The sequence below is a fragment of the Ornithorhynchus anatinus genome, chromosome 5 (assembly GCF_004115215.2).
Source record: "Ornithorhynchus anatinus isolate Pmale09 chromosome 5, mOrnAna1.pri.v4, whole genome shotgun sequence".
NCBI lineage: Eukaryota > Metazoa > Chordata > Mammalia > Monotremata > Ornithorhynchidae > Ornithorhynchus > Ornithorhynchus anatinus.
In genome coordinates, this window is record NC_041732.1 from 29,271,342 (window position 1) to 29,286,806 (window position 15,465).

The 15,465-nt window shown below is 40.7% G+C and overlaps 1 protein-coding gene across 2 annotated transcripts in view; it reads right to left on the reverse strand.

Moving 5' to 3' along the window:
* Window positions 1-15,465, reverse strand: part of TTC23 (tetratricopeptide repeat domain 23) — a 63,480-nt gene that overhangs the window by 32,481 nt on the left and 15,534 nt on the right. For both annotated transcript variants that reach the window (XM_029065878.2, XM_029065879.2), the window contains exon 6: window positions 4,485-4,662. In XM_029065878.2, coding sequence (XP_028921711.1) covers window positions 4,485-4,662 — 178 coding nt within the window. The remainder of the gene's footprint in view (window positions 1-4,484; window positions 4,663-15,465) is intronic.

Sequence of the window (15,465 nt, forward strand, 5' to 3'; positions counted from 1 at the left end):
CTTCTTAAAATTGGTGAAAGGGATGGGTTTACTTGTCCTTATCAAATTGAAAGTGATTTTTTTAGTTAGTAACTAGAAAATGAACTGAAACAGATACGTTGTTCATGTAGTAAGTATTGAAAAAGCATTTAAATGAATCAAGTATTAATCATACCCTAAAAACACATTAATAATTTAACTACTTTATTGTGACTGTCATTTGAATAGAAGAAAAATGGCAAATTCTGTCATAACAAGTTTCAGATCTAATGTGTTTGGGCAACTGACTCACAAACCCATGCTGGGAATTCACTGAGGATTATCTAACAGTCCATTCAACAGTTTCATGATGACAGTGGACTGATGGTTTCTGTCTTGAAATAGGGGTCGCAAGACCCTGGGTTACTTGGATTCTTTAGTACTGTATATGTGAGATGAAGATGCAATACAGTTAAACAAGCCTTTAACTTTATATTAGTACTGCTACAGGGAAGCAAGAGGGATTCGTGAGGATAACTGCAGTCAATCTGTATACACATAGTTAGGAGAATATGTCATAAAGAAATAGATATAAAGGAGGAATAATACTTATAACAGTGTCCTTCGGTCTTGAGGGAGCCCCAAATTCTCAAATGGACTTTCTCTCTCACACTGGTTGTTTGGTGTCAGATTCAGCATGAACCAAGGCTGAGGTTCAATTTCCCAGAGCTTTCCACAGTTGGTCTTATATACCATTTAACTGTCCAGCATACATGGGCAGCTGGGCCTCTAAGGCTTATCAATTGTTAAACATCTCTTCCTGTCATTCACTGTCTGCAGGATTGATAAATCCTTTTTGAGTAAGGCCACAAATCAAAGTGTTAAGTAAACTGTGTGCTGGGGTCACCAGGGTATGTGGTCAGCACAGAAGAATATCAGCCCACATTCCCCTATTTGGGATATATTCAGCCCAAATATGTTAATCCTTCATTTTCCTCCTTTAGTATAATGTTCTCACATGAGGCCAACGCCCACATAAACCTTATCAGCATTTTTTTAATGGCACTTGTAAATGCTTACTAGGTGCCAGGCACTGTACGAGGTGCTGGGGTAGATTCAAGCTAATCAGGTTGGACAGTGGACACAGTCCCTATCCCACATGCTGCTCAGAGTATTCTGGTATCCAGTTCCTGGCTTGCCGTATTTTCTTGTGAGGTGATTCACACATGGAATAACTTTAGGCAATGAATAATGAAGGGATATAGGCTTAAAAGGTGAGAAGCAGCGTGGCTGTGAGAAGCAGCGTGGCTCAGTGGAAAGAGCATGGGCTTTGGAGTCAGGGCTCATGAGTTCGAATCCCAGCTCTGCCACTTGTCGGCTGTGTGACTGTGGGCAAGTCACTTAACTTCTCTGTGCCTCAGTTCCCTCATCTGTAAAATGGGGATGAAGACTGTGAGCCCCACGTGGGACGACCTGATTCCCCTCTGTCTACCCCAGCGCTTAGAACAGTGCTCGGCACATAGTAAGCGCTTAACAAATACCAACATTATTATTAAAAAGAAGGGCAAGAAAGAAGAAATAAACAAGAAAAGGATTCTTTTGATGAGGGTGTATTTGTTTAGCTGGAGAATAAGAGACTTGGTGATCTCATCCTCTCCAAACTCCTCTTTTCTGAATCAAGCCAGTAGAAAAATATAGATGTGGAAGAGAAAAAAAAAAGAAACAAGGAAGACACTTCCAACTTTTCTGCTCTCCCCCCTTGCTTTGGCTATAGATGCAAGGAATAATCTCAGCTGGATAGGTCAAATCACTCTCTCTCACACACACCTCTATCTCTCTCTCTTCCTCAACCAGTACAGGTAAAATCTGGAGGCAGAGAGAGGATTTAGGCCTTATTCATATGAAGGTGGGCCCTCTAATGTAAAAAAGAGGAATAGTTGACCTCAGCCTAGCTTGCCTCATTGTAACCTATGAATTGACTGCTAGGCGATCAGGCAGCACCAGAGTCCGTGGGTGAGGAGGCCTCTGAGAGACCTCTCTGTCACACAGCAGAGATTGCCAGTTTGAATTGATATATATTTCCAGTTTCACTTTTGTTACAATGATTCTTTTTAAAAGGCCTGATGGTGAAACATTACAAGCTCACAGAGAGTTTTCTCATTAAATAAATGAACAGAAGTTAATGGACTTAACTGTTAGCTGAGAGTTCCTTGTACCCAGACAACTCATCTTGTGCCCAAACACACAAACCCTCGACTTTTCCATCACTGCAGAGAGCACCACCATCATTCTCCCAGTCTCACAAACCCCTAACCTTGGCATAATCCTTGATTCATCTCTCTTATTCAACCCACATAATGAATCTATCACCAAATCCTGTTGGTTCAACCTTTACAATATCACCAAAATCCACCCTTTCCTCTCCATCCTAACTGTTACCATGTCCATCCAAGCATTTATCCTACTCAGTCTAGATTACTGCATCAACCTCTTGCTGACCTCCCTGCCTCCTGTCTCTCCCCTCCAGTCCATACTTAATTCTGCCATCTGGATCATTTTTCTACAAAAATGTTTGGACCATGTTTTCCTTCTCCTCAGAAACCTCCAATCACTGCCCATCCACTTCTGCATCAAACAGAAATGCCTTATATTGACTTTAAAGCTCTCAATCACCTTGTCTCCTCCTATTTCACCTCTCTGAGTCCTTACTATGACCTAGTCTGCACACTCTGCTCCTCTAACACCCACCTACTCATCTTCTCACTGCCAATCCCTCATCCACGCCCTACTTCTGGCCTCTTTATAGCCAACAGTCGATCACTCTCCCCACCTTCAAAGCTTTATTAAAGCCCATCTCCTCCAAGATGTCTTCCCTGACTAACCTCTTCTTGTCTCTTTTCCCACTTCCTTGTGCGCTGCCCTTGTAGTTTTTAATAGTATCTGTTAAGTGCTTACTGTGTGCCAGGCACTGTACTAAGCACTGGGTGGATATAGCTAATCAGGTTGAACAAAGCCCATGTCCCATATGGGGCCCACAGTCTTAATTCCCATTTTACTGATGAGGTAACTGAGGCCCAGAGAAGTGCCCAAAGTCACACAGCAGAAAAGTGGCAGAAGTGGAATTGGAACCCTGGTCCTTCTAACTCCCAGGTCCATGTTCTTTCCATCAGACCACACTGGACTTGGATTTGCACCCTTTATTCACCCCACCCTCAGTCCCATAGCACTTATGTAGGAGTCCATAATTTATTTAAATCAAATTTTTGTCTCCCCCTCTAGACTGTAACTTGATGTGGTCAAGGAACATGTCTGCTAATTCTGCTAATTCTGTTGTACTTTCCCATGCACTTAATGCACTTAGTGCTGCACACAATAAGTACTCAATATATTCCATTTATTGATTGATTGATCATGCCAAATTGGATTCAAGCATGCTCAGATCATTCCGTGACCAACCTGTTGCTGAGTTTGAAAGGCAAAGGAGCAAATGACAAAAGTAACTTGCATGAGAGTTAGTGGATGTGGAGTGAATGGATATGTAATACTGAGTGGGTGTTTAGAGTTAATGGGAGTATTTAAATGTATGATGAATAATGTCTGAGTAAGATTTGCTGGGAAAAATGATTTTCCATTCTAGGAAACAGAGTGGCCTAGTAGAAAGAGCATGGGCCTGGAAATCAGAGGACCTGGGTTCTAATTCCATCTTTGCCATGGACCTGCTGTGTGACTTAGGGTAAGTCACTTAACTTCTCTGAACCTTAGTTCCCTCATCTACAGAAGGGGGACTCAATTCTTGTTCTCCCTCCTATTAAGATTGTGAGCTCCATATGGGACTTGATTATCTTGTATCTACCCCAGCACTTAGTACAATGCTTGGCACATAATAAGAACTAAACAAATACCACATATATTCTAAAGCATCAAATGAGGATGTCATAAATCTGGATTGATCATTCTGGAGCATTAAAACAGTCCCCAAACTGGTGTAATGCTAATAATAATTCTGGTATTTGTTAAGCACTTATAATGTGCCAAGCACTGTACTAAGTACTGGGGGAGATGCAAGATAATCAGGCCAGACACAGGCCCTGTTCCACATGGGGCTTACAGTCCAAGTAGGAGGGAGTAGGGTTTAATCCACATTTTAATGATGAGGATTAATTCTGTTGTTATTATTATGTACTGAGTGATAGGAAGCACTAAAATTAGTTAGTGCTTCTCCTGCCCCTTTTGCTGTCTCTTCTAGCAAATCTGTCATCTTGTTTTACCTTTAACTAACTTCCTTCTTCAGACACTAATCTTTTGCTGTCACAGTACCCTGAACCTGACTCTTTGCTGTTTCAGCAGTCAGCGGTACCTCCTCTACTATGTGCCATTTAATCTCAGGGCAAGTTAAATATATGCCCCATTTTGGCTCTGCAATCAAGTTGCAATTGCATATGCTTAAATGGACCCATTTGCATCTCTTCAGATAACTTCTAGTAACTTGCATACTTAGCATTATACCATTCTTTAATATTGTTTACCTCTAAAAGGTGATCGATGGCTGAGTCATGATGTCCTTGGGCTTGTTCTGCACCTGCCATCTCCCTAAATATTGGGATACATTCCCGACATTTTACACCTCTACTGCTCTCAGTGTATTTCAGGGCCTCTTGGTAGTAGGTTAGGGCATCTCCAAATTTCTTCTGAATTTGGTATAACCTATAAACCAAAATAATATGTCACTTCTTACAGATACGGTTTTTCAAAACTAAGATTTAAAAAAGATGCTGATTAATCATAAATTTGTAGTCAATCAATTGGGCGCTTACTGTGTGCAAAACACTGTATTAAATACTTGGTAAAATACAATATAACAATATAACAGGCACATTCCCTGAACACAATGAGCTTAAAATGTAGAGGGAGAGACAGATATTAATATAAGTAAATAAACTGCAGATATGTACATAGGTGCTGTGGGGCTAGGCACGGGGATGAATAAAGGGTGCACGTCAGGGCGACACAGAAGGGAGTGGAAGAAAAGGAAAAGAGGGCTTAGTCAGGGAAGCCCTCTTGAAGGAAATGTGCCTTCAATAAGACTTTGAAGGAGTGGAGAGTAAAGAGAAGGGAGGGTGTTCCAGGCCAGAGACAGGACGTAGGAGAGAGGTTGGAGGCAAGACTGATGAGCTCGAGATACAATGAGAAAGTCAGCATGAGGGGAGTGAAGTGTGCGGGCTGGGTTATACTAAGTTGTACTGGTTGTACTGTACGAAGCACTAGAATACACAGTTAGGAATAAGACACAATTCTGTCCTTTGTGGGGCTCATAATCTAACAATCCTTCTGGGTAAGGCTCATGTCTACCAACTCTATTAGATTGTACTTAGAACAATGCACTGCACACAGTAAGCCTTCGATCATGGCCATTGATTGATTGATTGAAATCAAGGGGAGGAAAATTAGCCACCAGTAGCAGTCAAAGCAGTGCAGAAAAATGTTTGACCCAGAGTCATCTCTGATGAAAACTCAGCTCTTCCCAGAAGGGATTGAAAGTCTTCCACTATTGGTAGGGGAGATGGATAACATCTAAGATGGCAGGCAGAAGGCCCCTTTTGCATTCTGGGCTATTGTAGGCATAGAACATGTCTACCAACTCTGTTATATTGTACTCTCCCAAGAGCTTAGCACAGCACACAGTAAATTGTTCAATAAATATGAATGACTGATTGACTGATTGTTGTTTTCCTTGCCTTTTCCTTCCCTGCAATTTTCTTACCACCTATCAACCAAATTTGTCTGAAGGGTTTCTATAACACACTGCCTTTGCTGTGACCTAGCTTTCTAATAGCTTCAGTCAGTCAATCAGTTGTATTCATTGAGCACTTACTATGTGTAGAGCACTATACTAAGTGCTTGGGAGAGTACAATATAACAATATAACAGACACATTCCCTACCCACAATGAACAAATCCTAACCAGAGGCTATGAGGAGCAGCGTGGGCCAGTGGAAAGACCATGGGCCTGGGTGTCAGAGGAGCTGGGTTCTAATCCTAGCTCCACCATCTATATGTTGTGTAACCTTGGGTAAGTCACTTAACTTCTCTGTGTTTCAGTTACCTCATCTGTAAAATAGGTTTATAATACCGTGAACCATTCATTCATTCATATTTATTGAGTGCTTACTCTTTGCAGAGCACTGTACTAAGCGCTTGGAAGGTACAATTCAGCAACAGATAGAGTCAATCCCTACCCAACAACGGCTCAATCTAGAAGGGGGAGACAGAAAACAAAACAAAACAAGAAGACAGGCATCAATAGCCCCCCATGGGTAATAGTCATGGTGTCCAACCTGATTATCTTGTTCCTACACCAGTGTTTAGTACAGTGCCTGGCACATAGTAAGCACTAGCACTTAACAAATACCACTAAAAAAAGGGAATTAAGACAATTTTCTAAATAGTTGAGTAAAGGAAAAAACTATTCATTTTCTTCTTTTCCTGTGTCCATAAGGAATGCAGATTCTGCCAAGGGAGTAACTCCTTAAATGAATAGTTCCTTTGTTCCTAGGCTTCCTTTAAAAGTCACAGAAGAAGGATGAAACATACTAAACATGAGTATGATCTCATCTGAAAAATTCCACAGGGATTTGAAAAATCATAGCCAATAAACCGCTAAATGAACAATAAAACTGGAAAAAATTTTCTTTAAATTCATTACCATAAGCCCATACACTGTTTTGTTACTCAAAAATTCTTCTCTTGTAGACTTGGATCCAATGAAGTTTCTAACACCACTTGAAATATAAAACAACAAAAGTTCTGGACTAACATTTGTCACAGATTAGTACTCTTCTTAAAGCATTCTCAAAAGCACACTATTTGAAGTCATTGGTGACTACAAAAAAAATGTACTTTAAAGAATGAATGCTCCATGCGGTCTTAGAATTCCTGAGGACAATGGGTAATGAAGTAAAAAGAACCAATTGTGGGTATCTGACCAACACCTTCACTCATTTATTCGTGGTGCTATTTTCTTCTACTTTATTCTTAAAGTATGATTATCATTCAGTCATTCATTCAATCGTAATTATTGAGCGCTTACTATGTGCAGAGCACTGTACTAAGCACTTGCAATATACAATTAGGCAACAGATAGAGACAATCCCTGCCCAACAATGGGCTCACAGTCTAAACACTAATATTATATCCAGTAACAGTATGTTTAGAACAATATTTTATGTTTTCGACTAGAGTTCACCTTTTATTTCCTGAAAATATAGTTCAATACATGTGTTTAATCAATCAAACCACTGTAGCAACAGATCACCAGCTAAACGATTAAGGTATTTAAGAGCAGCATGGCCAAGTGGAAAGAGCATGTGCCTAGGAGTCAGAGGAGCTGGTTTCTAACCCCAGCTCTGCAATCGCTTGCTGCATGACCTCAGGCAAGTCACTTAACTTCTCTGTGCCTCAGTTTCCTCAACTGTAAAATGGGGTTTAAATACCTGTTTTCCCTCCAACTTAGACTGTGAGGCCCATGTGGAACGAAGATTGTGTTACCTAATTAATGTGTAACCTACCCCAGTGCTTAGAAGAGTGTTTGATACATAGGAAGTACTTAACAAATACCAGAAAAAAACCTAAAAGACAAAAAACCAGCCATGAGATAGTAAAAAGTCTCTCATTAACCTTGAGTTTTATTGGGTACAGAAGTACCCAGTTACCTCATCCCCAAACCAACTGGGGAGTGCTTGCTCTCTTTTTCATTTTCAACAGTCATGGTGGACTAACAGGAGAACAATGGGGTTTGCTCTGCTCCTGTGGGAAAGGGGCGTCAGGGACCAAATGACTAGTATAACCTGTCTACTAAGGGCTCAGTCATGTGGATGATGACTGTAAGAACTTAAGAAATCTTTCACTGAGCTAAACCACTGGTCCATCCACCGCAGTATTCAGTCTCTGACAGATGTGTCAGAGACACTTGGGGTCATCCTTGACTTCCTTAACAATCTAACTGCAGGATTCAGGATGTACTTTTTAAATATTCCTAACTTTTCCTATTTGCAAGTTTAACTTTTCTCTTCAGTAACCTTTTATGTAGCTTCGCAAAATAATTTTATCATAAGTTTTCTTGGATCTTTTGATATTTCCAACCTTCACAAATTCCTGTGTTAACAAATTCCTTCTGCTTAAGATCAGCTGTGTAGAGTGATTCCTTTTTTTTTTTTTTTTTACTTGAACCTATCACTCTCAAGCTTCAGTTGTGGTCCCTTAGTACTGATGTTGTCAGTTCTGGAGAACAACAATTCTGTTTATTTTGTCCATACCCTTTAGGTGTAGACTTCCAATTATATCAGTTGTCTTCTCTTCACCTTCACCTTTCCACAGTGAAGAGTGCAAATCTTTTTAGTTCATCCTTATTTAGAAGCCACTCCATTCTCCAATATTCGAGTTCCTTCAGTTTCCTTCTCAGCTTGACCAAACAAAACCCTCCTTTCAGAACCTGCTTACAACGTACGTCCTCCAGAAAAATTCCTGGATCAATCCATTACCTGTCCAGTCATGCCATCCCAACAATCACCCCTTCATTCATGTATTATCTGAGTCTGATTATTCCCTCAAGTATCCCATTCTTAATTAAGGTGTTTTCCATATGGGATTGTAAATTTACTGAAAACATAGACAATTGCTTTTATTTCTTTGCTATTTTCCTCAGTCACAACATAAAAGTCACTCATAAGTGCTGTTTTTTATGCAGAAGAGGGTAAAAAAGTGAATTTAACAGTTCTTAAAGCACTGGCCCAAATTTTATGCTAATGCTTTTATCTAATTTTTAGGTTTTGCAATGGTATTCCACCAATAATACAATTCAGCAACTCTATTAAACCACATTTTTTAGTGTGAGAGATTTCTAGTATGCTATTTAATAATAATAGTAATAATAATAATTATGGTATTTGTTAAGTGTTTACTATATGCCAGCCACTGTACTAAGTGCTGAAGTAGATACAAGCAAATTGGGTTGGACACAGTCCCTGTCCTACATGTGGCTCACAGTCTTAACCCCCATTTTACAGATGAGGTAACTGAGGCACAGAGAATTGAAGTGACCTGGTCAAGGTCACACAGCAGGCAAGTGGCAGCATCAGGATTAGAACCCATGACCTTTTGACTCCCTTTGACTCTATCCACTATTCCATGCTGCTTCTCATTTCTATTAATTCAAACTGATTTCAAATAAACATACATTGTTAATTTATTATTATTGTTAACAATAATAATAATGATATTAATGTTAATAATAATAATAATAACAACAATGGTATTTGTTAAGAACTTACTTTGCATCAAGTACTGTTTTAAGTGCTGGGGTAGATACGGATAATCAGGTTGGACAGAGTCCTATCCCACATGGGGCTCACAGTTTCAATTTTCATTTTACAGATGAGGTAACTGAGGTCCAGTGAAGTGACTTGTCCATGGTCACACAACAGAAAAGTGGCAGAGCCAGGATTAGAACCCAGGTCCTTCTGACTCACAGGCCCAGGCTTATCCACTAGGCAATGCTGCTTCTCTAAACTTGGATCTAAATTTTTTAAAAGATACATTAAACAATTATATGTTAAAAACTACCCTTTAAATCACCTCAGATAATGTGTAGATAGAAAAAAACTTCCCTTTTATAAATTTTGCATAGTGGGATAAACATGGACTGAGAAGAAAATTCAGGAGCTTTTATAGTTAATAATAACATTTTTTATACCATGTAATCTTTCAGTCCTCAGGGATGGGAGACATTACCTTACTACCTCAATCCCTACTCCAAAATAGAAGGGGATGCACATTCCTAGAAGTGCTGAGAGTGGGAGTAGATGCATAATTGTGAATGCAAAGTGGTTGGAGATATGTAAATGCTGAGGATAATGTGCAAATACAGTTATCATTAATAATAATAGTAATAATAATAATAATGGTATCTGTTAAGTGCTTGCTATATGCCAGGCACTTTACTAAGCACTGAGGTAGATACAAGCAAATCAGATTGGACACAGTCCCTGTCCTGCATGGGGCTCACAGTCTTAATCCTCATTTTACAAATGAGATAGCTGAGGCACAGAATAGTGAGATGACTTGCCCAAGGCTACACATCAGATAAGTGGTGGAGCCAGAATTAGAACCCATTACTTTCTGACTTCCACTATCTACTACACTACACTACTTTCCCAGTTGTAGGTAGCTGTTGGATGCTACAATTTGGGGCAGTGGAAATTATCTAGTGAAGGCTTCTGAAGGAGGTGGACTCTTATGAGATCTTTGAAAATGGAGAGATCTATGGTCTGGTGAACTTGAAGTGAGAGCTCTACTGAGCGCTCACCTCCTCCAAGAGGTCTTCACAGACTGAGCCTTTCCCTCTACTCCTCCTCCCCTCCCCATTGCCCCTACTCCCTCTACCCCTTTCCCCTCCCCACAGCACCTGTATATATTTGTACCTATTTATTACTCTACTTATTTTATTAATGATGTGCATTATCTATGGTTTTATTTATCTATTTTGATGGTAGTGATGCTTATTTACTTGTTTTGTTTTGTTGTCTGTCTCCCCCTTCTAGACTGTGAGGCCATTGTTGGGTAGGGATTGTTTCTATCTGTTGCCGAATTGTACTTTCCAAGCGCTCAGTACAGTGCTCTGGACACAATAAGCACTCAATAAATATCACTGAATGAAAAGTGGGAGGGAGTTTTAGGAAGAAGAAATAGTAAGTACAAGGGGCTGAATGTGGATGATGTGTATTAGAGGGCACGCTTGAGAGGAGTGAAGGATGAAGAGAGCTTGCAGTAAGATAGGGAAAGTTGTGGAGAGCCTTTAATTCGATGGAAAGGAATTTCTGCTTGATGTGGATCAATTAATCAATGGTATTTATTGAGCGCTTACTCTGTGCAGAGCATTGTACTAAGTACTTGGTAAAGTACAATGTAACAGAGTTGGTAGATGTGATCCCTTCCCTCAAGGAGCTTAGAGTCAATAGGTGAAAACTGGTAGTCATTGGAAGTTTCTGAGGAAGTGTGTGAAGGTCAACATTTTAAGATGGTTTGGGCCACAGAATGGACTTGGTTATGAGCTGTTGGTGACCATGGTGATTTTTGCTCCTCCCAAGTTAATCTTCTTACTGTGCTGCACTCTTGATTCTACCCATCAGTCTTCTAATAAATTGTATTTATTGAATGTTTCCTATATGCAGAGCACTGAACTAAGCGCTCAGGAAAGTATAATACCAAAGTGTAACAATAATAATAATTATGCTATTTGTTAAGTACTCATTATTTGCCAGACAATGTACTGAGCGCTGGGAGACAGGAGCAAATTGGTGGGACATAGTCCCTATCCCTCTTGGGGCTCACAGTCTCAATCCCCATTTTACTGATGAGGTAACTGAGGAACAGAGAAGTGAAGTGAGTTGCCCAAGGTCACACAGCAGACGAGTGGCGGAGCTGGGATTAGAACCCATGACCTTCTGACTCCCAGACTGGTGCTCTACCCACTAGGCCTAGAGGATCCCTGCCCACAAGGAGCTAATAGATGAAACGGGGAGACAGATGGTAAAATAAATTACAGAAGGGCCTGGGGGAGGGGAGATTATCACAGTGTCTAAGGAGAACAGACCTGAGTTCATAAGCAACCAGAATCTCTTCGACTGTTAGCCCTCTGAGGGAAAGGGCCCATGTTTAATTCCTACTTGTGCACTCTGTCCCAGCACTTAGTATAGTGCACTGCACACAACGGGCACTTCATAAATACTATTACTACTACTAGAAGGAAGGACTAAGATGGCATCCCCTCCCCTGATATCCCCCCACAGCATCAGCCATGTGCAGCCTGTGAAACCCCCGCTCCATTATGGGAAAGCATCCCTTCATCCTTGACCTGTTCATGACACATTGCACCTCCTCACCATCACTGAAACTTGGTTCTCCCCAGATGAGACTGTCTCGCCTGCTGTTCTTCCTACAGGGAACTTTATCTTCACCCATTCCACCAGACTCCATGGGAAATGGGGAGGAGTCAGCTTCTTTCCCTCTCCCCAGTGCTGCTTTTGCACCATTCCACCTCCCCCATCCCTCGCTTCCCCTCCCTTTGAAGCCCATAGCATCTACCACCTACTCCAATTACCAGTTATAACCATCTACCGCCTCCCAAGACCCATCTCCAACTTTTTGAACCATTTTGATCCCTTTCTCACATTTCTTCTCTCTTTCACTGATCCTTGGGAACTTCAATAGCCACAAAGATGTTCCTTACAACCCTTCTGCTCCCTGCTTTCTATCACTCCTCAATTCCTCTGATCCACCCCACCTCACCCACTCACCAATCTGGACACAGACTCAATCTCATCATCTCTAGTCACTGTAAAATCTTTCCCCTCAACAACTGTGAAATCTCTCTATCTGACCACAGCTTCCTCAACTGCGCCCTCTCCTATACACCTCTCCCCACAAATTTGTCCTGTTCCCCCACAGAAACCTCTGATCTTTTGACCCCATCCAATTTTCTCCAGTCATCATGCCCCATTTAGTCTCCATACCCAAACTACCTTCTCTTGATGATGAAATTGACATCCTCAACACCACCCTCTCTGCTGAACTCAACTCCCTCCCTCCCCTCTCCCTTCTTTAATTTCGTACCACTAACCCACTGCCCTGGATCATCTCCACAGTCCACTTCCTTCGCTCCTGTACATGAGCCATGGGTGCCATTGACGGAAATCCAGTTATCAGGCAGAACTTGTCCACCTCAAAGTCATCCTTGCACGTTTTAACTCAGCTCTCTCCTCTGCTAGTCAACAATTTTTCCCCATCCTTATCGACTCCCTTGCTCACTCCCCTCACCAGTTGTTCCAGATGTTTAACTCCCTCCTCACAGTAAGCGTTCATTAAATATGATCAATGGACTGATTGGTTAGAAGGAGAAGGCCTTTTGGAGCAGACTGGATATTAGGATGGCTTTAAAGATGGGAAGAGAGGTGGTCTGTTCGACAGGACGGGGAGACAGAGTTCAAAGGGAAGACATGGGCAAGGGATCGGCAGCAAGAAAGATGAAATCAAGGTACATTGAGAAGATTGGTGTTAGAGGATGGGTTATTGCAGAAGAACAGTGAGGTAGGATAGGAGGATGGGGAGCTGACTGAGTGCTATAAATCTGATAATGTGGAATTTCTGCTAAACTGTAAGCTCACTGTGGGCAGGGAATGCATCTACCAACTCTACTGGATTGGTACAGTGCTTGGTACAGTGCTCTTCACACAATAAGTACTCACTAAATATGATTGATTGATGGAGAGTTGGATGGGGAAAGATTGGAGGTTTCTGAGGAGAAAGGAGACATGGATTGAGCAGTTTTTAGAAAAATGATCCATGCAGCAGAATGGAGCATGGATGAGAGAGGGGAGAGACAGTGGGCAGGGAGGTCAGAAAGGAGGCAGGGAGGACAGCAAGGACTCTTCTGCCTGTTCCCCCTACCTCTTCAAATCTGCCAGACCACAGCTCTTCCTACCTTCACAGTCATCCTTAAAAAAAAACACACCCAAAAACTGTCATCTCCTCCAGGATGCCTTCCCGGATTAATCTGTTACACTCTAAGTAGTGTCAACCCAATCAACACCCTAAACACTTATGTATTTTTACCCATGTTCAGCAATAATAAACATGTATATAAACTTATTCATTTGACTACTTCCTGTTATGCTCTTGATCTTTCTTCCACTTCCACTATTTTTTTTTTAATTTTTGCCCATCTCCCTTATTAGATTGTTTCTCCGAGGTCAAGAAACTAGGCTACTTTTTAAAGGGATAGTGCAATATGAAACTTTTACAAAAGCCAAAATATGATAATGTGGAAGAATTGTACTTAGGTGAAACAAATATTTCCTCTTGTAATACCTTGCTACACCAGCAATTTGGTACATTAGCAAAGAACATAACCTAAAAATATACACCACTAAGGAATCATGCCTTTCATTATCAGATGTTACTTAGGTTTGGCAGCTTAGTTTTCTCTGATATGGCATTTACTTCAACATGATGAAACAGAGATGGAAAGAGAGTTTTATTCTTCCAAAAGAGATGGAGAAATAAACACTCCATCTTAGGAAATCTGCATTTTGTTTCTAATTTCTAGACTTTAAGCTCATCATGGGGAAGGAATGTGCCTACCAACTGTTATATTGTACTCTCCAAGCACTTAGTACCGTGGTCTGCACACAGTAAGCACTCAGTAAATACCACTGATTGATCAATTCCTTTTTCCTGCTATTTTAAAGTCTCTGGGTCTCAGCAGAATAAAATCAACATAATAATGGAGCCTACTACTAAATGCAAAATAAAGATTTTCGCTTTAGTTTAACCTCAAAATAGTTAAGTTAGGCACTAGGTACAAATTGAGTGTAGTAATGACTAAATTAGAATATTTGAAAAATAGCCAATCATATTTATTGAGCAATTACTGTGTGCAGAGCACTGAACTAAGTACTTGGGAGAGTACAGGGTAACAGAGTTGGTAGTCCTGGTCTCTGCCCACAATGAGTTTACCATCTAGAGGGGATGGTATCACACTCAGTTCTGTCATAATGCATGTTTTCACTTTTGGTTTTGACTAAAACACTGTAAGGGAATTAGGGAATTCTCCTCTCCTAAAATGAGCCCACTTTGGATACAGCACAGCATGGTCTCAGAAAAAACAGTCAGGCGTATTTGTATAGGTGTGCAGGCTCGTATGTGGGTAACACCTAAAATGCAGGTTGCCCTTAACACAGGGTTTTACAAGAATGCAACCCTCGTGCTGTAGGACAACAGGGTCTGTTATTGATCCTACATAATTACACTATTATTTACATCCCAAATAGTTTCCCAGTTCATCTTTTTCAATTTCAAAAGCTTTATATTTCTGAAATGCTTTTAGATATTTTGTCATTTAAATTTTAGGTCATTCCTGTTAAGTAGGTAAATAAAAACAAGTACTTTCATTTCTTGGCCTAAAATATAGTTTATGTAGCACCACACAAATAAAAAAGCCACAGAAATGTAACTGCAGTTTCACCATTTATACACAAAGAAGAATGAAAAGTTGACTACCACCTGCCCTTTGCAAGTCACTGCTGTCACGTTGTAACTAGGTCCTGGAATTAAAGTTGCTTGCTAGAAAGGGCAAGTGAAACATTCAGGCTTATGCAACCAACACCATCTTGCTGTCGCTGCCAGAATTATATAAACAAAGTGAACAGTAAGACAAAACAGTATTAAGAATGAAAATGAAATGGACTAGATTGGGAAGCAGCATGGACCAGTGGAAAGTGCTTGGGCCTAGGAATCTTCTAATCCCAGCTTTGCCACTTGTCTGCTGTGAGACCATGGGCAAGTCACTTAAACTTTCTGTGCTTTAGTTACTTTATTTTTAAATTGGTGATTTAATCCTACTCCCTTCTATTTAGGCTGTGAGCCCCATATAGTACAGGAACCATGTCCAACCTA